Below are 24,870 nucleotides of genomic sequence, written 5' to 3'. Positions count from 1 at the left end.
CAAGAGCTACAGGAACCGTTTGACCTCTGTCATTGCAAGCAAAGGCTACATTACAAAGTATTAAAATTAACTTTTGCTGGCTGCCAAATACTTCTTTCCCCCCCATTTTCACAAATAAATTGTTTAAAAATCATACAATGTGATTTCCTGGTATTTTTTTTCACATTCTGTCTCTCACACTTGATGTGTACCTATGATGAAAATTACAAACCTCTCTCATTTTTTTAAATGGGTGAACTTGCAAATTTTTAAGCTGCCAAATACTTATTTCCCCCACTGTACCTTCACTTACTCCAAGGGCAGTGTGCATTCACCCCGTTTTCACTGCTTCACAATGAATGTCCCAGCTAACGTTACGTGACTCGCTGCCCATGCTGTTGAGCTGGTTAAATGTAGCGGTCTCTGTCTTTGTGTGGTTGGTGATGGGTAGGTGTTCATCTGACTCATCCCATCTCTCTGTTCCAGGTACAAGCGAGTCTTCTCAGTGGGCACACATGGCATTACCACTTATAACCCTACCACGCTAGAAGTAACAAACCAGGTCAGTATGCAGCCTGTTATAAAGCAATCTTAGCTCCTGTGTCCTTCAAGCACCTGTTATACTGTAGCTATCGGTGCTTAACAGATGCTTGTGGGAAGTGCTGATCTTGGCTCCTGCTGTTGCCATGTGGCTATTGAAAATCCATCGGAAGCACGATGCTGTCTTGCTAAAAGCTGAAATATTTTTAACTTCTGGTGTTCTGAGTGCTCAAAAATACGCTAAGCTCTCAGCGCTGTCGGGAACATGCAGCAGCATGTCATTCCATTGACAGTAACAAGAAAAAGAAGCCATAGCCAAAGAGGTTCCCAGTGGACATGAAACCTTGCTCATTATCCCTCTAAATCCAGAACATGGCTAAGCACTGAAAAAAGCAGCATGGTTAGTTTAATGCAATTACAATAGTAGTGTAATGTGGTGTCCTTATGTTTGAACTGTTATGAATCACCAAAACGGTACATTGTATGCAGGACATTATGCCGTCATCATGATAGTGTCTGTGTGTCTGTAATAAATAAATCAAGAACAATGCATGATAGAAACTTCATACTTAAACCACATGTTCCCCTTATAGAGTAGCTGATCTGGTTAGATTTTGGAGCACTTTGCTGCATAAATTTGCATATTGAGGAAAACAGATTTTCTTCAAACTGCTATAACTCCTTAATGCTTTAAGATACAGAGTTGTTGACATAGGCATATTTGCTAATTAATGCATTAATTACCCAAATGAATGACCTCATTAGCATAACAGGTTATGTTTACTATATCATGGTGATTATGGTGGGACATTAGGCAGCTTAAGTGCCTCTTGTTTGATTGTGTGTGAATTTAACAATGTGTGTTTCTGTCTTGCTGCTGCCTGTGTTGCCAGTGGCCTTATGGAGACATCTGTGGCATCGGCCCAGTAGGAAAGGGCCAGGGCACAGAGTTCAACCTCACATTCCGCAAGGGCAGTGGCAAGAAGTCGGAAACGCTCAAGTTCTCCACAGAGCACCGGACAGAGCTGCTCACAGAAGCACTGGTGAGGAGCAACACTCAGACCTGCATCACTTTAGTACCACCGTTTACAACAAGCCTATAGACGTCATGGACACAAATATTAACAGAGAAGTTGAGAAGAAACTGAGAAGAGAGTCTTTGTGGCTTATTCATGCTTTCTAGTCAGCAGATTGTGCTGTGTGCAAAAAAATTGCAGCAAAAACACAATGTACAGTGTACTGTTTAGGACTGCAGTGCTTGCAAATCACAGGCACTTTGACTTAGCTGTTTTTCACACATGTGAATCAACAGAGAATTTGTTAGCGTAAAGAAATTAACTCATTATGTTGAGTTATAAAACTGTAATGAGGCTGGTGTTTCCCCACGGGCTCCCTAATGGAGGTTCCTCTCCATGAGTGCGAACAAGTGAAATGTCTTTGTAATTTTGTAATTAAGACCGTGCATCCGGGATGATATAAAAGCTAACTGTGTAAATTGACACAATTATATAATATCTTTGTTTTATTTTTTTCTTTTCCACAGAGATTCAGAACAGACTTCTCAGAGGGAAAAATAACTGGCAGGGTAAGTGCTGAGATACATCAAGAAGAGAATGGGGGAAAAAAATGTAATAAGTTATCCATTTCAGTGTATGTTAGCCAGCATGGTGCCACAGCATGCATTGTATGTCACATAACACATTATGTCCCCGACCCTCACAGCGCTACAACTGCTACAAGCACCACTGGAGTGACACGAGGAAGTCTGTGAATTTAGAGGTGACTCCGGGCGGCATCGACCAGATCGACCCCCACACCAACCGGGTGGTATGTTCCTATGACTACCGCAACATAGAGGGCTTCGCCGAGGTCTCCGACTACCAGGGGGGCTTCTGCATCCTCTATGGCGGCTTCAGCAGGCTGGTACGCATTCATGACTGTCTGTGGTGTATGTGTGCAATCTGTCTCTCTTCACATTAAAGCGTCCTAATAAGAAAATTGTTCATTAACCTTTTTCTCTCTCAGCATCTGTTTGCCTCAGAGCAACGGGATGATATCATCCGCAGCGCCATAGAGCATGCTGGGAACTTCATCGGCATCATGCTGCGATTGAGGAAGGAGGCCCTGACCTTCGAGGGTTTTGTGACGGACAGGCTTGGGAAGTACAGCTCAGACGAGAGCATCACTTCGCTAGCCGAGTTCGTGGTGCAGAAGATCTCCCCGCGTCACCCGGTTAGAGCACTAAGCTTTTCCTCAGTACCCTATGTTGTGTATGTTTTTTTATTATTATTATTATGACCAATTTCTGTGTGTGTGTGTTCTGTTTGTCCCTTGTAGGAGCCTGTTAAGCGTATCCTGGCCCTGACTGAGACATGTCTAGTGGAGAGAGACCCAGCTTCCTACAACATAGTCACCATCAAACCCTTCGGAGAGGTGGGCTTTCATTGGCTAGTGACACCAAATCAAAGAATTTGTAGACTGAAACTTTTGTAGTCAAGGCAACTTTGTTCTCTCTGGTTATACTCCTGTGAAGACCAGTGCTAATTGCATTGACTTTGTTCATTTCAATATGTATGAATTGCAACGCTGCAAGTTAAGAGCAGTTGAGTCTATGTGATATGAGTAAACAGTCTCCTCCCCCTCTCTCTCTCTCTCTATCTTCCTCTCTCTCACCTCTTCTTGTCCTCCACCCTCTGTCCCTCCAGGTATTTGCTCTCATCTGTGATGTAGACAACCCGCAGGTGTTTACAGTAGAATTCATCAGAGGCCAGATCAGAAAGTTCTCCTCCACAGAAAGGTACACAGACATGACGCATACATCTTTCTTTATGTACATAGTACAGGCCCTGTGGGTTGGTTAAATGTTGGGTAGTATTTTTGCCTCATTTGTATTTCTTTCTAGTATTTACCTTTTTTCACAAGATGAGTAATTTGTGTATGTGCATGCATGCATGCATGTCTGTACTGCGTAGCCTTACCACTTGTTTTCCATATTTTTTTTGTGCTCAGTGTTCAGGCTCCATAACAACACTGATCATCTGTGATGCATTAAGCAGAGTGTGTTTGTTTGTATGTGTGTGTGTGTGTGTAGGGACTCGCTGTTAGCCAGCCTACTGGATGGAGTTAGAGCATCAGGCAACAGGGACGTGTGTGTCAAAATGGCTCCCACACAACGAGGGCAAAGATGGGGCTTACTGAGCATGCCCGTGGACGAGGAAGTGGAGAGTCTGCATCTCAAATTCCTGGCAGCTCCACCTAGTGAGTCAAAGCCCTGGATCTCCTAATGGAGATTCATCAAGTTGTATTGGTTTTAATATCATATGTTCAAGTGGTTTTAGATTTAGATTTTCATTACTTTTGATGGTTTTGATATTGATATCATCTTCTGTAGTATTTTTTAAAGAAAATGCTGAGGTTAAACTGTTTTTTTGTTTACCATTCCATCCCTTCCTCCTTTGTGCAGATGGAAACTTTGCTGACGCGGTGTTCAGATTCAACGCCAACATATCCTACAGCGGAGTGCTACATGCAGTAACACAAGACGTGAGTGTGTGTTCAAACGCTGTGTGATTTGTGTCTGTCCGTCCAGCAGATGTCACACTCCTTTCCTCCTTCTGTCTCTCTCTCTCTCTTCTTCTCAGGGTCTTTTTTCAGAGAACAAAGAGAAGCTGATCAACAACGCCATCCTGGCCCTTCTGTCCCAGGAGGCCGAGCTGCCGGGTCCGAACGCGGAGCTGGAGAGCCATTTCCAGGCCATCCGACGCTTGGTGGCCTCCAAGGCCGGCTTCCAGGCCTTCACCCAGCTGCCCAAGTAAGGGTGCAGTAGATATGCCCCCTCCCCCGTTCACTTCCTGGTTGTATTTCATTTAAAGTATGCTTTTGGTGAGCTGCGGGTAACAGGCATGCTCTGTCATTCCAAGGTCTGGTCAAGGGTCTGGACTCACAGATGGAACGTAAATATGAATCCATACATCTCAGTCTGCCCTCTGTCTGTTTCTGTTTCTTATCCTTCTCCATGAGTCTGACTTATCTGTCTGTCCATCAAGCCGCTCTCCTCCCTTTCATCTGTGTTCTGCTTTCATCTCAGGCTTTCAGACAGACACATCAGAAGGGAGGTTATGTCACCTCACTTCACTAGAGCTGTCTGCCTCGATTTATCTTGCCCGTCCACTCTCACCGTCTCACCCTCTTTTTCCTGTGTCTCCGTCTCTCTCCCTCTTACCCACTTATGCCCCTTCTATTCTTTACATTTCTGTATATCTTGTATATCCAGGAGACGATTGTTCTGGGTCACTGAGATGTATGGGAGGAACTGTATTTATATTCTTTGTTCCTGTGGAGTTATGAATGAGCCAGAATTGGGTTTCCCGAAATATTCATTGCCAAAGCAGTTTGGTGTTTCCCTCCCACGACCACAAGACAGAGATGATGATAAAAACAGGCTTGATGGTTTCTTTTGTTTTAAGGAACAAATTGTTGTATAAAGTGACACTCAGTAGTTCAACAAAAGATGTAAAAGTGGGTTAGCAAGAGGAACAGCAAGCAACTTTGAAGCTATGAATGTTTTTGGGTAACCAACCCCAGACCTCATTAAATGATATTTGTATACTTTACATTCAATGCAAATATGAGGCCAACCTTTTCAGTACATGGTCCATTTAGTAGCGTTGGTAAGTTAGTGAGTGTATGTTTGTGTGTTCCAGGTTCAGAGAGAAGTTGGGAGTAAAGACGGTAAAAGCTTTAAAAAGGAACAACAACGGTGTGACACATGCTGCTATAGACATGCTCTGCGCCCTTATGTGTGTAAGTGTCATCTAAATCTGACATCTGCATTCATTCTGTTGCTAAATATCAACCATTCAGCATGGGGCAGGTGTGTTGCTGCTATTGCTGCTGATACTGAATGGTTCTTCAATTTCAAGTATGTTTGAAGAAAAAACAGACTTTGAGTTCCATTGATTGATAACTTTGTTGTTGTTTGCCTGAGACCTTTTCTTTTGTCTTTTCCCACAGCCAATGCACGATGACTATGACCTGAGGCAGGAGCAGCTGAACAAGGCCTCGCTGCTCTCCTCCAAAAAGTTCCTGGAAAACCTCCTTGAAAAATTCATCAGTAACGTGGTACGCTTCTCTTCACTGTCAGACCGCAGGCTACATTCTCTCGCTATCATTATCCACTGGAAAACTGACAGAGAGCTGGTTGCAATAGTTGCAATCAGAGTTCAGGTTACTTTAAACATTTATAACCTGTAGGGTCAAAAGGTTTCTTCATATAGTTTCACCAACCGCTTGTCTTTTTCCAGTTCCCCATTTCTCATTTGTTTTTCATTCTCCTGTTTCTCCAGGACCATGGAACAGGAGCTCTGGTCATCAGCTCCTTGCTGGACTTCCTGACCTTTGCCCTCTGCGCCCCCTACAGTGAGACCACTGAGGGCCAGCAGTTTGACATGCTGCTGGAGATGGTTGCTTCCAACGGACGCACGCTGTTCAAACTCTTCCAGGTGGGGCAGTGAAGGAGCATAAGGCTGAAGAGTAGAAGTTGGGTAGATGCTTTGTAATTAGACTTGGACGGACAGTTATGAGTTGGGAAATGCTGCTATCATGATTAGAGTTGCAACAAATGATTATTTTGATAATTGATAAATGATTAGATGAAGATTCTCATCTGTGTTGAGAGATTAATCAATTTATCCGCTCAAGAAGAAACCCGAACAATGCCTTTACATTGTCGTCATCGTGCCAGGGGATAAAAACTGTAACTAACATTATCTGTACTTCTACTGCACTTTAGCCAACATTAGCTTGGACTAGCATTGTGCTATGAGTTGTTAAGAGCTCTGCAGTGCGCAACATTGATTTTTGGTTTTCTTAACTTGTCAGAAATAAAAAATATTGCATCTAAAGTTATGTCATGCTACTAGCACCACTGTGCTAGCAGATTTACGCTTACTGTGAAGATGCTCTGCCATCTTCTACACCTGGATGTTTTCTTTTCAGATGTTCAGGCATGCTTGTTGTGCTGTTATCGTGAGCCAAGTCAATCACAGTATGCATGTTGCCGCATTATCATTATCTTTTCCTTGAAATGCTCCCATACTTTGCTGTACTTTAGTCTGTGTTTTGAAGACTTGTTTGACGACTCATCGTCCGCAGAGCTGCTGCATGCATCAGCCATTTTCAAAATGAAAACGAAAAATGGGAGAGGAAGTAGACTTGAGAATCTTTTTATGACAAATAGACAACAAAAATACTACTTGCTATATACTGTATATATTTTTATTGGCGTACTGTTGAATAAACTTTTCAGCCCTCATGATAGTAAGATGACTGATTTATTCAGTAGATGCTTGTGTATTGAATTGTGTTGTGTTGTGTTACCTCCAGCATCCGTCTATGGCGATAGTGAAAGGAGCAGGTCTGGTGATGAAGGCCATCATTGAGGTAAGACTTGCCGTGGGTTAAGTGCTCTACAATATTTGTCTATTGTGAGGATTTTAATGATGACTGGATGGTCTTAGGTGGGTGGAGTTGGACAACAGTGATAACGAACACACACCTTTGTTTATTAGGAGGGAGATAAGGAAATAGCCACTAAGATGCAGGAGCTGGCTTTGAGTGAAGGGGCTCTGCCAAGGCATCTGCACACCTCCATGTTCACCATCAGCGCTGACCAGAGGATGCTTACCAACAGGTCAGAGCTACACACACACACACACACACACACACACAAACACACACATATACACACACACACAAAACAGTCCATTGGATTTGATGATGACTGCTGCTGCTGCTGCTGGTGGATCTCTGGTGGTTTTAAAGACTGATTTACTTTTGCATTTTGGCACTTAGCTGACACTCTTATCCAGAGCAACTTTCAATGCATGCAACAGTACAAAAAGCTTCAATTCCTAGATCAGTAAGATTACAAGGCAAAATGGCTAAACTGTTGATGTGTGATGTTCCTCTGACAGGCAGCTGAGTCGTCACCTGGTGGGACTGTGGACAGCGGAGAACCCCATTGCCCTGAACCTGCTCAAAAGGATACTGGTAGGGCTCCAAATCAACCCAGTTCAGACTTCCAGACAAATATTTGATCACTGTCCAATATTCATAGCAGAAGCAATGATGGTGGTAGAGGCAAAGTACTTCAGGATGTAATGAGGCAGCCTGTTTTAAGTCCTTGCTCCTTACCTATTGCACTTTGCTTGTCTTGTTCCTGTCCTATGCTCTCCTAGCCGACAGGACTGCTGGCCTACCTAGACAGTCCTGACCCTGTCCCAGAGAAGGATGTGGACAGAATGCACATCCGTGACAACCTGAAGATCGCCACGGTACCTGGACAAACACATCACAGCTGTGAATTTGTCAGAACGAGCAAAAAGCTCATTTGTATTTTGGGAATATTTTCAAATTTTTAAATACTTGTTGTCACTGTATCTTTGTTTGCTATAGGACCAGCTGGGCCGCAACAAGGTGCCTGAGTGGCAGCGGATGGCAGGCAAAGCAGCCAAAGAGGTGGAGAAGTTTGCCAAGGAGAAGGCAGATATAGTGCTGATGCACTGGAGAGATAAGATGGGCATTGCCCAGAAGGAGGTGAGGATTTTCTCCTTCCTTTTCCTCCACAAAGGGGCTTAGAGGTCAGGGGTGATTTACTTGTTATCCACCAGCCAGCTACTGCTACTGCTGCTGACTCTGCCTGCTCAGCCGTTTCTGACTCTTGCTCCTCCTGCTGGTGCTGAACAGTATTGCAGTATACAGAAGCACACTTAATAGCACATGCCTTTGAAATGCTGCTGTTATTTAACATGGAGAGTGGTGCCAGCTTGTGACAGCGCTGATGCTACCTTACTTTTGGGAAACAATTTATGTCAAGATAAAATCCCTTTTGATATTTTTTTTTATCCCTTTTGAAGATTCATGCCTCTTGCTCAATGCATTCTTTGCCCTGTGAATTGTTTGTGCACTTGTTCATGTATGTTTCACATATACGATTATGTTTGTCTTCCTGACACATATTTCCCTCACAGGTGTATTTTTTGTGCACCAGAGACAGTTGTGGTGAGGTGTTGAACATGGGCATAGTATAGTTCCACTCTAAGGGTCACCTCTTTCTCTTAGAGGATAACTTTGCTAGGATGCTCTCTTCATGCAATGACATGTTTGACTTTAATGTCAACATTGATAGCATATAGCTGATGGAGCACAGTGAGGATTGAAACTGCGTGGGGCATTCTTGTAGAAAGTGTGTGTGGGTTGTCAGCTGACAGGTCACTCATTAACAAAACACTGTTTCTTTGGCCACGGCTGTCTGCTCTCTGGCTTTCCTTCAAATCTGAAATCAAATCTACTTAAAGCAGGGTATAACCTCAAATCTTATTTCACCTGAGTTTCACCAGGCTTCCCTCTCTCTATTACTCGACTTTAATGTGTTGACTTGGCTCATAATGCTTAAGCTGATCAACAATATATTTTGGACTGATTTTTCACTCTATATCCCTGAATCACAGCAAGCATTTTACTTTTGCTACCACATGCTGTATGAATATTTGTTAGCGATTAATTAGTTAGAAGTTAGTGTTGGGAAAACAATACATCAATCTATGGGATAGTCAGCTGATGATTCTGGAGGATTTAATGATAGTTTTGGATGTCAACAGTTTTGTATCAGTATTTGAGTGACCTGTGACCCTTTTGTTGCGATCCATCTCTGTTTGATCCAAGGAACAATAATCTCTGTGTTGTCTCTGCCCCACCCTCCCTTTGTCTTGTGTGGTTTTCTCTGCTGTCAATCAATGCAGCAGGACAGAAATAACCTGGTAAGTAGGACTGACCAATGGGATCCATGTTCTCTCTCTTGACCAAACGCTCTTGCCATATTAGAACTCATGTGACGCATCGGGTGCGTTCTTTAACTCGACCGGGCGATGACCTAACAGGACCTGTAAGGATGGAGTCAACCAAATGAGATGAAAAAACATTTGCAACATATGCAAAAACAACAAAACATGACTAGGAATATGTTGTAAAGTAGAATAAAAAAGCAAAGACAGCTTCTTGTCCTGCTGAAGATAATAGAGATGCTGGCACACAGTCTAATCTGGCATAAGTCCTACATTATTTGTGGTTGTCATGGCTCATGTTTTGAGCCATGGCAACCTGATGATTAAATGTGCTACATTCAGCATTTTTGCATCAACAAATTATTACCACATTCATTTTGAGACAGTATAATTACTGTAAACAAGGGGAACATTGCAGAGAAGATTGGCAGCCTCTACTGGCCTCTACAACTGCATTTTATATTATTTGGGATGCGGGAATTGCGGTCTTAATTTTGAGAAACACAAAATTCTTCATGTAGCTCCTTAAAGTACACAACTGACAATGAACCAGGTCGCCCAGCAAGGATTACAGATCGCACCCAATGTTGGGATCTCATTTGGGTATTTGTGTTTCATAAGATTATTTTATGTGTTGTGATGATGACGCTCTTGTTTTTTGGTGTTATGTCGCCTGTCCCTTTGTTCTAACATTCTGCATAAGTATTTCATTGTCAAAAACATGCTTTGTTGTGTTATTAAACAATCACAATACACACTGGTGCAGGTAATTACATTTCTGGTGCTCTACTCTATAAAATGTTGGTCATGTCGTCATCATTTCAGCTTTAGTTCTCAACCCTAATTATACCATTGACTGGAAAATGATAATCAGTATAGGCCATGGATAATAATAGCATGACCACAAACAGTTCCTCAAGTGGTTTGTGTCTTTTGGTTGATTTCAGAACCCCAACCAAAAGCCTGTCATCCTGAGGAAGAGAAGGCAGAGAATCAAGATTGAAGCCAACTGGGAGCTTTTCTACTACAGGTACCACATGGCCTGCTTAGAGAGATTACACCTTACTCTAGCTGTGTAAATCCATTATCTGGTAATTGTGTGGTGCTGAATTGTTTCTTTGTTATAGTTGTTGATGGACACACAATGGCTGTTGCAGGGATAAAACCTGTGACCTGTTAGTTATGGGACAGTCTCTTCAACCACTGTTTCACCATGCCGTCCTGTCCTGCCCTGCCTTGCCCTTCATTCTTCTCCAGATTCCAGCTGGATCACGCACGGTCAAACCTCATCTGGAACCTGAAGACGAGGGAGGAGCTGCGGGACGCTCTGGAGGGGGAGATGCGCGCCTTCGGTGTGGACCGGGAGCTCGGCAGTGCCAACGTCATCTCGTGGAACCACCAGGAGTTTGAGGCGAGTGCCATCTGGGTCTCGTGAGCTGTGATTTAATTCCGACAAACAAGATGTGTCATGGATCTTGGAAAAAAAATTGCAACATTCAGAAGGCTTGCAAGGCTACAGGGGAGAGTTAGGACTGACCAGTATATCCTAATACCACTATGAAACTCAGAGAAGAATACAGCATTAAGCCTTTAATTGATACAGACAGCTCAAATCTATGCATGTTTATGTTCTTCTTTGCAGGTGAAATACGAGTGCCTTTCAGATGAGATAAAGATTGGGGATTATTACCTGCGTCTGCTGCTGGAGGAAGACGAAAGTGAGGAATCGAGTGCCATCAAAAGATCGTAAGACTACAATATAACAACCCAACCAATTACGTTACTGTTATTATTGTTCAGTGCAGGTTCCCAAAAGAGTACTTATGCTTCTCCCTTTCTGTCTCTTAGATATGAGTTCTTCAATGAGCTCTATCACCGCTTTCTGCTCACACCCAAAGTTTCGATGAAGTGCCTGTGCCTGCAGGCCCTTGCAATAGTCTATGGGAAGTGCTGCGACGAGATTGGCCCCTTCACAGACACAAAATACATTGTGGGCATGCTGGACCGGGTGAGTACACACATACTGTCAGTGCAAGGTTTTTTTAAGGGTAAGACATTGCCATTATTTGTTTTGTTTTTCTTTGTAATGCCTTTTTGCTAACAGACGTCTGTGTTTACAGTGTACAGACAAACTGGAAAGAGACAGACTCATCCTCTTCCTCAACAAACTCATTCTCAACAAGGTAGGCTAATGTCTTTGTCATTGCAGAGATTTATCCTATTCTTCCTTTCTCTTTGTTTTAATGCTTAATCAATTAATTTGTTATCTGCAGAAAAATGTGAAGGAAGTGATGGACTCTAATGGAGTGCGTATCTTGGTGGACCTGCTGACCCTGGCCCATCTGCACACCAGCAGAGCTACTGTGCCACTACAGGTAAACATATGACTGTAGTTTTTGTGTTGTGCTGTATTAAAAGAATGTTAATAGAGCATGATACTAGAGATTTTTATTCAACTTTGACCTCTCTGCTAAAATCTCAAATCAGTGACTGTATTTAACTAGTCTAGTCTGTCTGGAGTGTCAGTGCTGTTCTTAATTCCCACAGAGCAACGTGTTGGAGGCAGCTCCAGACATGAAGAGGGAGAGTGAGAAGGAGTGGTACTTTGGTAACGCAGACAAGGAAAGGAGAGGACCCTTCAGTTTTGAGGAGGTATGTGCTCTTCTTATTAGATCCAGCACTAAGGTCGCCTTTCACTGTAAAATAAGATTTGTCAGTGTTAAATATGTGTATATATAAAATAGTAAAACTGCAGCAATTGATAATGTAATAACTGCCTGATAATGTAATAACTTGTCAAATTGTAATACAAATTTCCCTCTAAATGAGTTGAAAATGTAATAAAACCTTAATGTAGTTTGCACCTCACTGGCTTTTTTTCTTTCATTTCTTTCTTTTTTTCGAGTCAAGCATCTCTAGCTTCTTTCAGTTTTGTCTTTTGACATGTTTGTTTGGTTTTTTTTCCCAGATGCAGGAGTTTTGGAACACGGGCGTCCTGACAGCGAAGACACGGTGCTGGGCTCAGGGCATGGACGGCTGGCGCCCCCTGCAGGCCATCCCCCAGCTGAAGTGGTGCCTCCTGGCCACGGGGCAGGCAGTGATGAACGAGACCGACCTGGCCACGCTCATCCTCAACATGCTCATCACCATGTGCTCCTACTACCCCAGCAGGTGGGGGGCACAGATCATGTCTTTCTGTGGCTGTGTGTGTGGCAGTTCCCCAAAAAGTACAACCTTTCTTTACAACTTTCTTTGCTCCTAGGTAAAGAATGTTTTATAAAGTGGACAGTTCCAGCCCTCATTTCTGATTGGCTGAGTCAGTTTGGAAGCCATTGTGAAATACCCAATAAACACACACCTTTGCCTGCGGAACACAATCACCATTCATACAATTAATACCAGCACTTATGTCACTTAGTAACCACATTGTTTAGCTATGATACAAGAAAAGTATAGCTAGGCAGGAAAAAATATGTATTATTGATTAAATTATGGTACACTGTTTCTATTACACTGGTCTGCTACCACTGCTTTATTAAAGCTTAGTGCCTGTTAGCTGTTCTAAAATAACCACAGCCTTTCATGGCTTATTGCTTAAATTTCAATAATAAGCCACGAGAGGCTGTACTTTGAAGTGAGTTTAGAACAGCTAAGAGGCGGTGTGAGGCACACAAAATGGAGCATAGGCTTTGATGGCTTATTGCTTTTATTAAATGGCCATAACATACCAGTATAATGCGAAAAGAATAAACATTTTCAATAAATCTTTTATTTTTAATCAACAACAATAGTAATGATTAAATGCTATTCTTCCATCAAACAATATAGTTCTCGTATCTGTATGAGTGGTGATTTTTGGTTGACGCATTAATATTCAGACTAACAGGTCACAGATGTGCTTTGAATGTGACTCAGATCAGAAGAGAGGACCAGAACTATTTGCTTTCTAAACAGTTGGAAATCTCTATTGCCTGTTAACCCCTTACCTCTGCTCCCTAAAAGTAGACCATAAATATAACATACCTCTTTATTTACTGTTACCCAGGGACCAGGACAATGCCATTATTCGTCCTTTGCCTAAGATCAAGAGGTTGATCAGTGACAACACTTGCCTTCCTCACATTGTCCAGGTGATTACACAATTTGTATCTGCTTTGTGTGTTGCTCAAATTATGCCATGTCTATATTCGGTGAATTGCTTAGTTAAAGAAAATGACGCATGTTGGTGGTTTCGCTCCCTTCTCCTTCCCAGCTGCTGTTGACCTTTGACCCCATCCTGGTGGAAAAGGTGGCCAACGTTCTGTACCTGGTGATGCAGGACAACCCCAACCTGCAGCGCCTTTATCTAACTGGGATCTTCTTCTTCATCATGATGTACACAGGCTCCAACGTGCTGCCTGTTGCCAGGTGATAACTCGCAGACGTAGACACACACACACACACATATGCAAATACACATTCTGTACCAACATCCTCATACATGCATTTTTTTGATGTGCTGTTATTGATATTGGCCTCTGAGACATTCCTGCTGTTTCCTCTAGGTTCCTGAAGTACACTCACCTGAAGCAAGCCTTCAAATCAGAGGAGGTAAACTGGGAGTTGATTTATTTCAGATACAGATATTTTTTTCCTTCTAGATTAAAACAGATTTGATCTTCCTCCCTCCATTTCAAAATGGCATGTGCCTGTCGTTCCTCCTCCCCAGGCCAAAGGTCAGGACATCGTGCAGCGTAGTGTTCTGGGACCGGTGCTGCCGGAGGCCATGGTGTGTTATCTGGAGAACTACGAGGCTGAGCGCTTCTCTGAGATTTTCCTGGGAGAGTTTGACACACCTGAGGCCATTTGGAGTAGCGAGATGAGGTAGAAATGTGTTTCTGTCATGTATAAGTAGTACACTGTATAAAACATATTATTGTCTATCTCAATAGTACCTCTTTCATACAGAAAACCCAGCAACAAAGAGATATTTGGAAATGCAGCAATGCGAGTCGGCATGTGGTTTATGGAAGTTCTGTTTGATAGTTTATGATTGTATTGTCTCCTTCAGGCGCATGATGATTGAGAAGATAGCTGCCCATCTAGCTGACTTCAGCCCCAGGCTGCAAAGCAACACGCGGGCGCTCTACCAGTACTGTCCCATCCCCGTGGTCAGCTTCCCACAGCTGGACTACGAGCTCTTCTGCAACATCTACTACCTCAGACATCTGTGTGACACCAACCGTTTCCCCAACTGGCCCGTTCGAGACCCTGTATGTCTGCCTTTTTTGTATTTTTTACCCTGCTTGCATTTCTGAAATGCCTCTCAACCATAGTTCTATGTGTCTATATTTTCAGAGTTTTAGATAGAAAGGTGAATAGAAGAATAGCCCAAGCAATGGAACAGGACAGTTTTGTAAGAAATGGTTCCTCTTAATATTCTGATCCACCATTACCCCTTCAGGTAAAGCTGCTAAAGGACACCCTTGAAGCCTGGAAGAGGGAGGTAGAGAAGAAGCCTCCCTCCATGTCTGTAGACGACGCCTACGAAGTCCTCAACCTGCCCAAAGGACAAGGACAGTATGTGGCCTTTGATTTGTTACCACTGCTCTGGAATTATGAATGAGTCCCTCTCATTATATGTTTGCTGTTCAATTAATCATTATTCATTAATAGCAATGAACATACAGTATGTGACCTAGCATGGATAAGGCAGGCATGATGTGATGTTTTGTTTTTTTTCCCCCATAGATTATTGAACTTTAAAATGTTGTATTACATAATAGGGGTCAATAAATTATTTTGTTTTTAAATTAATTATTGAATCTAAAAAGTGAATTTTGATCAAACTTTTTTCTCACATAAAATGGGTCTCCTGTCAAGTTAAATGTCAGGTTCTTGGTTCTTGGCATTAAGTGTGTCTTTATGTTTGTCGTTTTGTCTTCAGGCATGAGGAGAGTAAGATCAGGAAAGCCTACTTCAGACTGGCACAGAAGTACCATCCTGACAAGAACCCAGAGGGCAGGGTATGTATTATGATCATTACTGACATAATGTGTACCTTGTGGCTTAGAGTGTCCACAGGTTTGATTTTTGTCGTGTTTTTTTTTTTTGTTTAGGACATGTTTGAGAAAGTCAACAAAGCCTATGAGTTCCTCTGCACAAAGTCGGCCCGAATCATAGACGGCCCAGACCCAGAAAACATCATCCTCATCCTCAAAACCCAGAGCATCCTCTTCAACCGGCATAAAGAAGGTATGGCTCTGACTGTTAAAGGAAACATCCAGCCTAAGACACTTTAAATTGTTAAAAAAAAACAACTGTTGCCAATGTTTCTTGCATTTATGGGCCCATTTTGTTGTTGGTAGTGTGTACTACTGTCCAAACGTAGAGGACGTAATGTCATGTTGAGATATTTCCAGCACAACTACAATAGAGTTGAATAGCAGAAAAATGTTCAGCCACCTAAAACATCAACAGTAAACATCAGGTTTTGGTGTCAGTCCCTCAGAATCAAAGAGCAAGGGCTTCTTTCTAGAGCCGCCATTTTGCAAAGTGAATTTGGGTGAAGGTGAGTTGCTCTGTGGTGGAGATGTGCAGCTAATACTCTCAATCCTGTGGCCTCTTCATTGTCTATAAACAGAACTGGAACCTTACAAATACGCCGGTTACCCCATGCTCATCAAGACCATCACCATGGAGACAGGGGATGAGCAGCTCTTCTCCAAGACCTCCCCTCTCCTCCCAGCTGCTGCGGAGCTGGCCTTCCACACAGTCAACTGCTCCGCCCTCAACGCCGAGGAGCTGCGCCGTGAGAACGGCATTGAGGTACAAACACATTAGCAATTCCTGAAATATCAGCCAGGGTTAATTAATCTGGATGCAATGTTCTGGGTTTGGTTCCGGTCCAGGACCTTTGTCGCATGTCATCCCTGTCCCTCTCTCTCCCAGTCTTTCCTGTCTCTCTAAACTTTGAACTGTCTAATAAAGGCAAAAATGCCCCAAAAATAATCTTTAAAAAGTACAAAAATTTAAAACATTCCAGCTGTCCACCTACATATACAGTCAGGGTGGGAAGTTACTTGGAAGTCCCACTCTGTTCTAAAAGCCTGTAGAGTGAAAGAGGCTTATGAAAACATGGAAAACATTGAATGAATGAATGATTCACTGTTGTCTGTATTTAGATGTTGTTGGAGGCCCTTTCTCGGTGTGTTGCTGTATTAACCGCCTCCAGCAAGGCTGAGGACATGGCTGTCCAGGTAGGATGATCACAGTATACTAATTAACACAATATTCAGACCATTTTTTGTCTCTCTGGAGGTGACAACTGTACTGCCTGTGGTGATGTACAATTTTGTTTGCCACAGGTGTGCGGGCACATCTGTAAGTGCTACAGCGTAGCAGCTCAGTTTGAGGAATGCAGGGAAAAGATCATTGAACTGCCCAACATCATCAGGGACCTCTGTCACATCCTCTACTATGGAAAGGTGAGGATATTGCACTTAATAGTTTTTTGCTCATTCTTCACAGTATTCTCTCTGTATCAAGATATAAGGAATGATAGAGGAATGGGGACAATTGTAAATTTCAATGCAGTTTCTTAACTATGTCATCATCTCTGGGAACACTTATTAAAAGTGCTGCCTGGTGAAACACAATGTAAAATGCAGTGTAGAGGCTGCCAATCTTCTTGCCAATTGTCTTTTTTGTTTACGGTAATTATACTAATGTCTCATAATGTGGTAATGATTTATTAATGTTAAAATGCTACACATAGCACCTTTGTAATGTTAGCCTTATCCTTGTTCTGCAACCAGACTCCTGCTTACAGGTTTTCAAGTCTTTACTCAGATGTATTTTGTCTGAACAGTGATTCATGTTCTGTCCCCTCGCCTCCTCTCAGGGTCTCCCGAAGACAGCAGCCCTGGCAGTACAGTGCGTCAGCTCCTTTGCAGTGGACTTCTTCCTACAGACCCATCTGTACCACGCCGGTGTGCTTTGGCACCTGCTGGTCCATCTCTTTAACTATGACTACACTCTGGAGGAGAGCGGTGTGCAGGCTAGCCAGGACACCAACCAGCAGGAGGTTGCAAACAGTCTGGCCAAGCTTAGCCTGGTAGCCCTCAGCCGTCTGGGGGGCTACGCCCAGACACCAAACACCCCGGAGGGGGGAAATCCTGTGCCAGAGACTAACGGAGTGGACGGAGCACCTCCAGAGAACCCCACCATCCGCAAGAGCCTGGCAGCCATGCTGACGCCGTACATCGCTAGGAAGCTGGGAACAGGATCTCCTGCTGAGGTTAGTTGAACAGGTGGATAGGTGGAGTTAAAGTCACATATTTGGGTAGACATCTCACAAAGTTTTGCATGCATAAACACAAACAGCAGCTTGTGTTAAACGTTCCCTGCTGTGTGTTTAGGTTTTGAAGCTACTGAATAGTAACTCAGAAAACCCCTACCTGATCTGGAACAATGGAACACGAGCCGAGCTGCTGGAGTTCCTGGAGGGACAGCAGGAGGGCAACATCAAGAGGGTAAGACTGACTGAATGACTGTCTGAGTATTCATTATCTACAGGGTTCCTACTGGTTCCTCAGGTCTGAAAGTATTGAAAATTAATTTGATAATTTCCAGGTCTTGAAAAGTTTGGGAATTGAACAGTCTGGTAAAGCATGGGAAAATGTTGTCTGATTGTAAAGGAACATCTTCAGCTATATAGTGATATGACCTAGTTGACACATGATCCAGCCACTATATTGAACGCTGACCAAATTCTTCAAAATTAGTCAAGAAATGAAGGTCTGCAAAAGTATGGAATTTTGAAATGACACGTATAGGAACTCTGTATCTAGATGGTTGTGGTAATTTAGTTATTCTGTTTCATATAGTTACTCATGCATCATCACTGTGGTCTCTTTCTAGGGAGAGAATGACAAAAGCTTTGGTGCAGAGTTTGTGTTCGGTGATCACAGCAAAGAGCTGATAGTGGGAGAGATCTTTGTCCGGGTCTACAACGAGCAGCCCTCTTTTCCACTTGAGGTGAGTAAAGAACATTGTAGTATTATGAATCCTTTCAATCTGCTTATTTTTATTGTTTCCCTCTCTTCACCACTAAGATGCATAATTAACCAGTCTTCTGTAGTCTGTCAGAAGGTTTTTTTGTTGGGAATCAAGCCAGGGAAATTACACTTTGGACAAAAAAAAGCACAAAGCTGATCACAACAGATGGCATCTTTAAACTCCGTTCTGTAACAAACATATTCATCATACATTCTATGAATATTGAACTTGGCATGAAGTAATGGCGGATTTCATCTTCAATATTTGTTCCCATTTAACAGCTTTAGTTTCAGTATAAAATAAACCATAGCCTCTTGTAATGCTGTAACAATGTCTTCTACCCTCTCTGTGTTAAGTATCCCAAGGCATTTGCGGCCAGTCTTCTGGACTATGTAGGCTCCCAGGCCCAGTATCTCCACACTCTACTGGCCATGAGCCAGAGTAACAAGGTTGAGTCCCAGCAACATGCAGAGAGGCTCCGCTTCGCTGAGATGGCCCTGGAGGCTCTCCGCAACGTCATCAAGAACAACCCTGGTGAGACACGACAATTGTCCTGGTCCTACTTTATCTCAAGAAGAACACAAATAACCTATTGTTGAATTCAAGTGTACAGTTTATGTGTTACTTGAAATTCTCTATTTTGGAGCACCTGTTCTAAGCACTGTTCTCTGTCTGATTACAGGTTCCGAGTCGGAGTGCATCGGCCATTTCAAGCTGCTCTTCTCCTTGTTGCGGGTTCATGGAGCTGGCAGAGTGCAGCAGCTGGCTTTGGAGGTACAGCCAAACTCTTCTTAATCCTTATTGTCTCTGAAAGAAACACATTGTCTAACTCTAAATATCCCTGTTTTTTTAAAGTCCTTACCTTTTAGTTGTATTGGGTTCCCCTGCAGGTTGTGAATACAGTGACGTCCAACCAAGAATGTGTGAGCAACATTGCTGAGTCCCTGGTGTTGTCCAACCTTCTAGTGCTGCTGCACTCTCTCCCTTCCAGTAAGAAGACATACTCGCTCTAAGACAGAAAACAACTCATTGTCTTACTTTTGAGTCCCAATGTTGTCTCTTTGAAGTAACACATCTTATTCTTTTTGCTACTTTTAGGCAGGCAACTTGTGCTGGAAACCCTGTATGCCTTGACCTCCAACACAAAGATAGTCAAAGAGGCTATGGCCAAAGGTAGGCATAATTCTAAATTTTTTTTGTGTGAAAAGTATTCCCTATTTATCTGAATGCAGAGTTCTAGGCTGCTGATGGTAACCTGTCTGTTCTCTGTTGTTTTCCAGGTGCTCTGATCTACTTGCTGGACCTCTTCTGTAACTCCACACACCCGCAGGTTCGCTCGCAGACTGCAGAGCTCTTCTCCAAGATGACCTCAGACAAGCTGGTTGGGCCAAAGGTGAGTCTGGAAAGAATCAGAGAGTGACTTGTCGTCATGTGTTAGGTCCACAGAACACTGGAAACGTAATTACTGGCCTTGCCCAGTCACGATGTAGTGTTATTACTAGGGATATAAAACGATTATCCAGTTCAAATTGGAGAGACCTAACAAATCTTATGAGCCGTCTTTTGACCAGGAAAACCGTCAAACTCAGTCAAAATTGAGAATTTAGATTTCTTTAAGTGTTTATTTCTTCTGCATCTTTGATTCTCCTTTTCTAAATGTGGCTGTAGCTTATGCTGGTTTACATGATTTGGGAATATTTGTTGGAACGACTTAAAGCAACGACTTGGAAGTGTTCATGCATTCAAGCTCATTTGAAGCTATCAAATGTGATGACTGAAGTTTTTATAGACTGTTGTCGCTCTCTAATCCTTTTCATCACTTGCTCTCTGCCAGGTGCGGCTGACGCTGATTCGTTTCCTTCCCGGTGTGTTTATGGATGCCATGCGAGACAACGCAGAGGCAGCGGTGCACATATTCGAGGGAACACATGAAAACCCTGAGCTCATCTGGAATGACGGCTCCAGGGAGACTGTCTCCACCACTGTCCGAGAGATGATGCTTGAGTATGACTCCCTATTTAACCAGTAGCCAAAGTTGTAAAGTACAGTAGCCAAAAGGATGACAGGTGTGATATAATATCCTAGCATAAGTTGAGTATTGCCACCATAGCCTAAAATGATGCTCTTAATATCATGTACTTTGCTTTCTGTAATCTTTTCCAGGCACTTTAAACAGCAAAAGGATAATCCTGATGTGAACTGGAGAGTAAGTGCAATAATGCGTAGATGCCATACAGTAGCCACATGTTTTATATGCTTGAATGTCACATTAAACTATTTGATTGTGTGTTCAGTTGCCAGAGGACTTCACTGTGGCGTATGGAGCAGGACAGGGCGAGCTGGAAGTGGGCGGAGTCTTCCTGCGTATCTTTATCGCTCAGCCAGGCTGGGTGCTGCGCAAGCCGCGAGAGTTCCTAGTGTCGCTCTTGGAGACGGTGACTGAGCTGCTGGAGAAAAACAACCCCAATGTGAGAAACAGAAACACACAGATCAGTTGGTTGTGCCAAAACAAAGTAATGATGTATATGTGATGCTCCCGCTAACTCGGTTTTCTCGCATCAGCATTATCACTTCTTACCATCACCTCTGGTCTCATGCAGGGTGAGGCCCTGGAGACGGTTACCACGGCAGCAGTGTGTCTGTTCAGCGCGCAGAGCCAGCTGGCCGACCAGGTTCCTCCTCTGGGTCACCTGCCCCGCATCCTGGCAGCACTCAACCACAAGAACAACGCCGTGCCCAAGAGCTCCATCCGCCTCATCCACGTGCTCTCTGACAACGAGGTGAGGTAGCAGAGCAAAGAGGTCACTCAAGCAGAAAGTTTAGTTTGGCAACCAGCTGTTCCACAGTATGTCACAACATTCAAATGACTCCTATGTAGGTGTGGAAAAGTACAGAAATGAATTCAATCATTTGTGGGTCTTGTAGATTGTTAATAGCACAAAAATCCTAAAAACAGTCAGGTGAAAAAGCTTTTAATTTCCGGTACAGATATCAACACACATTCAATGCATTTGTAGACCCGCTGCCGCATCACACATAATGATACTGGTTGTGAAGAATTAGAGTGATATAGACCAGCTTCTATCAACATACATCATATTGAATGCCAACCAAAATCTTGGACAAATTCAGTCAAGAAATTAAGGTTTGGAATTAAAAAATGACTTTGGTTTAAAAAAAAAAAAAAAATGTGCATGAGCTTGTTGTACACAGAACAAGCCCATGAGTTTGTCTCCTCGCTGCATTGTGATACATGTTAAAATAATGTTGTCCTGTTTTGTGTGAGCAGCTGTGTGTACGCTCCATGGCCTCTCTGGAGACTATTGGCCCTCTGATGAGTGGGATGAAAGTTAGGGCGGACATGGCCGGATTGGCCTGTGAAGCTCTCAACCGCATGTTCCAGAAGGAGCAGACAGACCTAGTGGCCCAGGTAAACTGTCTCCATTGTTTTTATTTTCTTACACCATGTTTTCATTGTCACTAAGTGTTATTTCATTGATAATGGATGCATGTTGTTATGAACTCAACAGGCTCTGAGAGTGGAGCTGGTTCCGTACCTCCTGAAGCTACTGGAAGGAATTGGACTGGAAACATTAGACAACCCTTCAGCCACTAAGGCCCAGATAGTAAAGGCTCTCAAGTCCATGACACGCAGTCTGCAGTATGGAGAACAGGTATAGTAGGACACCATGACCAGCAGCATTATTGATCACTACTGTTGGATGGATAGTAGCACTGTTGTTTTAATCTTGTTGATCTTGTTGATTGTTGAACGTTGATCAAAATTCCACTGTCCTGGCTATTTATCTAATTTGAAACCACTTCACCAACCTCTGCTTTGCAGGTGAATGAGATTCTAGCCAGGTCCACAGTGTGGAGTGCCTTCAAAGACCAGAAACATGACCTTTTCATCTCAGAGTCTCAGACCGCAGGCTACCTGACAGGTACAGTATTGCTGTAAACCCACAATTACATACTCCACATCACAAAACCTGACATTTTCTTGACAAGCAAAGCTTTGTTGTGACAGCCAATGTGCTTAAAAGGTAAGTCTTGAGTGCCTTTCTCTGAGCTGACATTGAATCTTAACGCTTGCCTTTTCCTTAAAACCTCCTTGTGGCTGACTCCTCACTCTTGCTTAGTGCCTCTCTTACACCCTGCAACCTCTGCCCTTCCCTTCCTCTTTCTCCTCCTCCACATTTCCTCCTCAGGGGTTTCCACTCCTTCTCTCCTGGCCGCCAGTAGCCCACTGCGAGGTGGACTCTAGACACCCGAGCTGGGCCCTCACAGCCCTCCTCTCTCTTGCTCTGACGCAGGTAGACTTGGACCTCGCTCCTACTGCCATCCCTCGCCTCTTTACCTCCATTTTTGTCCCACACTCCATTTTCCATTCCCACCTCTCCATCTTCGCAAGTCTGATTGTGAGAAAATAACATCTCTGGCATCCGTATAACACACCATCTACATCCTCCTTCACCGACTCTGCACCATATTGCCAATATTGTGATTGTCCTAGACACACTAGGGCTGGGCGATATGGCCTGAGATTAATATCACTATATACTGTCACATTTATCTCGATAACGATAAATGAAGCGATAAGTTGTTTATTTTTCTAACCCCGGTACAAAAATACTGCATTCACCATTAGCGTCATAAATAGAAAAGGTGTGCTTTTATTTTGAAGGTAAACTCACCTTACTTCCAGTCTTATTCTGCCTGTCTCTGGCTTACTTGACGCAGGTGATTATACACTAGCTATGCTACTTTGAAGCATGACTCTCAGTCTAACTGAAGCAACACAAATTAAGCTGTTTATGTAAAGTTGGCTACTTGGCAAATGTATTTACCGAACATACGAACATGTAGAAATTTTGGTTGGTGAGAGAGTGTCGGTTTTGGTAAATTTGCCGTATATTGCCCAGCCCTAACACTAGTTTATATGTTTTAATTTAGGACCTCCTAGTAGCTAACCACCAGTACTCCAAATTACTCCCGCCCAGTCACACCTCTCTGTGTGTCTTATCCACTCTTATCTTCCTGCCCGCCTCTAGGTCCAGGAGTAGCAGGCTACCTTACAGCAGGAACTGGCACCACGGTAATGTCCAGCGTCCCTCCCCCTGTGGACAACGACATTGGAGACCTGGGCTGATGGACGCACGGACAGTCAACGGCTCCGGCGCCCAGACTGCCCTGCAGCTTCACAGCCGCAGCTCCCAGAGACTGTTCAGCTCCCAGACGAGGGGATGGAGAGAGAGAGACGGAGGAGAGCGGGCCGTCACTGACTTGTCACCAAAATGTCCGCAACACCTCCTTTAGTAACACTCTCCACCCCCCCCCCCAGCACCCTCCCACCCTCCAAACGGCACTCAAGTCTTCATAAACACTTTCTAATTGTTTTAAACGATGACCACATTTGTTTTTGTTTTTGTGCTTCTTTCTTGTTTCTTCCAATGACACAAAATAGTTTACTTTTTGTATGAATATATTTTTTACTCTTGATTTTTTTTTTTTGTGGGATAAAGACATTGGAAGACTGAGGGTTATTATATATAAATGAAACCCGTCTCTCCTCCGTTGTCACCTTCTTCCTCTCCATCACATCCTGATTGGCTACACTTACCCTTAAATCCAGTCTAATTGGGGGAACTCGGCCTGGTTTGAGATCGCAGGACGAAGACGCCTGTTCCCTAGCAGAACATTCATGACACTTCAGTGCACAGGACCTATCCGCCTCTTACATTAATAACATTTCACTTACTAGCTCATAATGTTGGATTATTGTATGGAAAAGGAAAAAAAAATGTTAAAACTGGAGAAAATTGTTGTGTATTATTTCTCTGCCCCATTTCTCCACAAGGAAACCTCGCTTGAACCCCAAGACTGATGCTGAGCTGATCTGTTCTAGTTTGGTCTGGCCCCATGAAGCTGCCCAGTCTCTGCTCCCCACTATAATGATCTTGATTCATACTTCATTCTGATCTCTATTTGAAGGCTACCCTTTCTGCCTCAACTTCTTTTCTATGTAATTTTCCTTCCCCCAGAATGCAAAAAGCACTAGAATATTTATAGGTGAATAATAACCTTTTGCCACCGGAAAAGAGCTTCTGCTAAGACATGAGGAATGATACTGACTGATTATGAATCTATGTGAAAGACTAGTGCAATTGTGAAATGTTCAATGTAATATTACGTATATAAACTTTCTATATTGAATGTACATTAAAAAAATAAATAAATCAGTCGCACTTGTACATAAAATTTTAAGAATAAAAGGGAACCCACAGTGTTGTTCTTTTGTATTTGCATTTGTGTTTGTCAAAGTAACAGATTTCAGCAGAGTGAGCGGTGTTTATTGTCAGTCTTCCAAGAACAAACACTCACATTTGAAGGCGAAAACGGAGAAAATGAATGGGGAAATTTGCAGGGAGTAAAGTGACCACTAAAGGCATTGTGCAGCATTGTAAAT

At 43.1% G+C, this 24,870-nt stretch overlaps 1 protein-coding gene across 4 annotated transcripts in view; it reads left to right on the top strand.

Moving 5' to 3' along the window:
• LOC139649426 (dnaJ homolog subfamily C member 13) overlaps window positions 1–24,692 on the top strand; it is a 39,276-nt gene extending 14,584 nt beyond the window's left edge. The window contains exons 3-57 of one of the 4 annotated variants that reach the window (XM_071525823.1): window positions 466–541; window positions 1,413–1,562; window positions 2,063–2,104; window positions 2,242–2,442; window positions 2,545–2,751; window positions 2,857–2,952; window positions 3,225–3,316; window positions 3,611–3,777; window positions 3,983–4,062; window positions 4,161–4,330; window positions 4,440–4,472; window positions 5,223–5,322; window positions 5,533–5,640; window positions 5,865–6,020; window positions 6,904–6,960; window positions 7,089–7,210; window positions 7,494–7,569; window positions 7,758–7,853; window positions 7,975–8,115; window positions 9,321–9,338; window positions 10,310–10,392; window positions 10,620–10,773; window positions 11,005–11,108; window positions 11,211–11,370; window positions 11,483–11,545; window positions 11,636–11,737; window positions 11,910–12,014; window positions 12,331–12,533; window positions 13,408–13,492; window positions 13,615–13,769; window positions 13,907–13,952; window positions 14,071–14,225; window positions 14,413–14,614; window positions 14,806–14,921; window positions 15,289–15,367; window positions 15,461–15,596; window positions 15,985–16,169; window positions 16,526–16,600; window positions 16,709–16,828; window positions 17,245–17,640; window positions 17,762–17,875; window positions 18,264–18,380; window positions 18,758–18,935; window positions 19,084–19,175; window positions 19,292–19,391; window positions 19,500–19,574; window positions 19,682–19,794; window positions 20,236–20,405; window positions 20,565–20,607; window positions 20,696–20,869; window positions 21,002–21,181; window positions 21,691–21,831; window positions 21,932–22,075; window positions 22,246–22,345; window positions 23,456–24,692. In XM_071525823.1, the coding sequence (XP_071381924.1) occupies window positions 466–541; window positions 1,413–1,562; window positions 2,063–2,104; window positions 2,242–2,442; window positions 2,545–2,751; window positions 2,857–2,952; window positions 3,225–3,316; window positions 3,611–3,777; window positions 3,983–4,062; window positions 4,161–4,330; window positions 4,440–4,472; window positions 5,223–5,322; window positions 5,533–5,640; window positions 5,865–6,020; window positions 6,904–6,960; window positions 7,089–7,210; window positions 7,494–7,569; window positions 7,758–7,853; window positions 7,975–8,115; window positions 9,321–9,338; window positions 10,310–10,392; window positions 10,620–10,773; window positions 11,005–11,108; window positions 11,211–11,370; window positions 11,483–11,545; window positions 11,636–11,737; window positions 11,910–12,014; window positions 12,331–12,533; window positions 13,408–13,492; window positions 13,615–13,769; window positions 13,907–13,952; window positions 14,071–14,225; window positions 14,413–14,614; window positions 14,806–14,921; window positions 15,289–15,367; window positions 15,461–15,596; window positions 15,985–16,169; window positions 16,526–16,600; window positions 16,709–16,828; window positions 17,245–17,640; window positions 17,762–17,875; window positions 18,264–18,380; window positions 18,758–18,935; window positions 19,084–19,175; window positions 19,292–19,391; window positions 19,500–19,574; window positions 19,682–19,794; window positions 20,236–20,405; window positions 20,565–20,607; window positions 20,696–20,869; window positions 21,002–21,181; window positions 21,691–21,831; window positions 21,932–22,075; window positions 22,246–22,345; window positions 23,456–23,553 (6,751 nt within the window). In that variant the 3' untranslated portion in view covers window positions 23,554–24,692. The remainder of the gene's footprint in view (window positions 1–465; window positions 542–1,412; window positions 1,563–2,062; window positions 2,105–2,241; window positions 2,443–2,544; window positions 2,752–2,856; window positions 2,953–3,224; window positions 3,317–3,610; window positions 3,778–3,982; window positions 4,063–4,160; window positions 4,331–4,439; window positions 4,473–5,222; window positions 5,323–5,532; window positions 5,641–5,864; window positions 6,021–6,903; window positions 6,961–7,088; window positions 7,211–7,493; window positions 7,570–7,757; window positions 7,854–7,974; window positions 8,116–9,320; window positions 9,339–10,309; window positions 10,393–10,619; window positions 10,774–11,004; window positions 11,109–11,210; window positions 11,371–11,482; window positions 11,546–11,635; window positions 11,738–11,909; window positions 12,015–12,330; window positions 12,534–13,407; window positions 13,493–13,614; window positions 13,770–13,906; window positions 13,953–14,070; window positions 14,226–14,412; window positions 14,615–14,805; window positions 14,922–15,288; window positions 15,368–15,460; window positions 15,597–15,984; window positions 16,170–16,525; window positions 16,601–16,708; window positions 16,829–17,244; window positions 17,641–17,761; window positions 17,876–18,263; window positions 18,381–18,757; window positions 18,936–19,083; window positions 19,176–19,291; window positions 19,392–19,499; window positions 19,575–19,681; window positions 19,795–20,235; window positions 20,406–20,564; window positions 20,608–20,695; window positions 20,870–21,001; window positions 21,182–21,690; window positions 21,832–21,931; window positions 22,076–22,245; window positions 22,346–23,455) is intronic. The other 3 variants (XM_071525825.1, XM_071525824.1, XM_071525826.1) reach the window with 3 other exon arrangements.
• The last annotated feature ends 178 nt before the right edge of the window (window positions 24,693–24,870 follow it).

The sequence above is a fragment of the Centroberyx affinis genome, unplaced genomic scaffold, assembly GCF_046629955.1.
Source record: "Centroberyx affinis isolate AG114_WGS23_722 - 3 ecotype Tasmania unplaced genomic scaffold, CSIRO-AGI_Caff_v1 ptg001340l_1, whole genome shotgun sequence".
Classification (NCBI taxonomy): Eukaryota; Metazoa; Chordata; class Actinopteri; order Beryciformes; family Berycidae; genus Centroberyx; species Centroberyx affinis.
The sequence above is the reverse complement of the archived record's forward strand: the minus strand, read 5'-3'. Positions and strand labels throughout refer to the sequence as shown.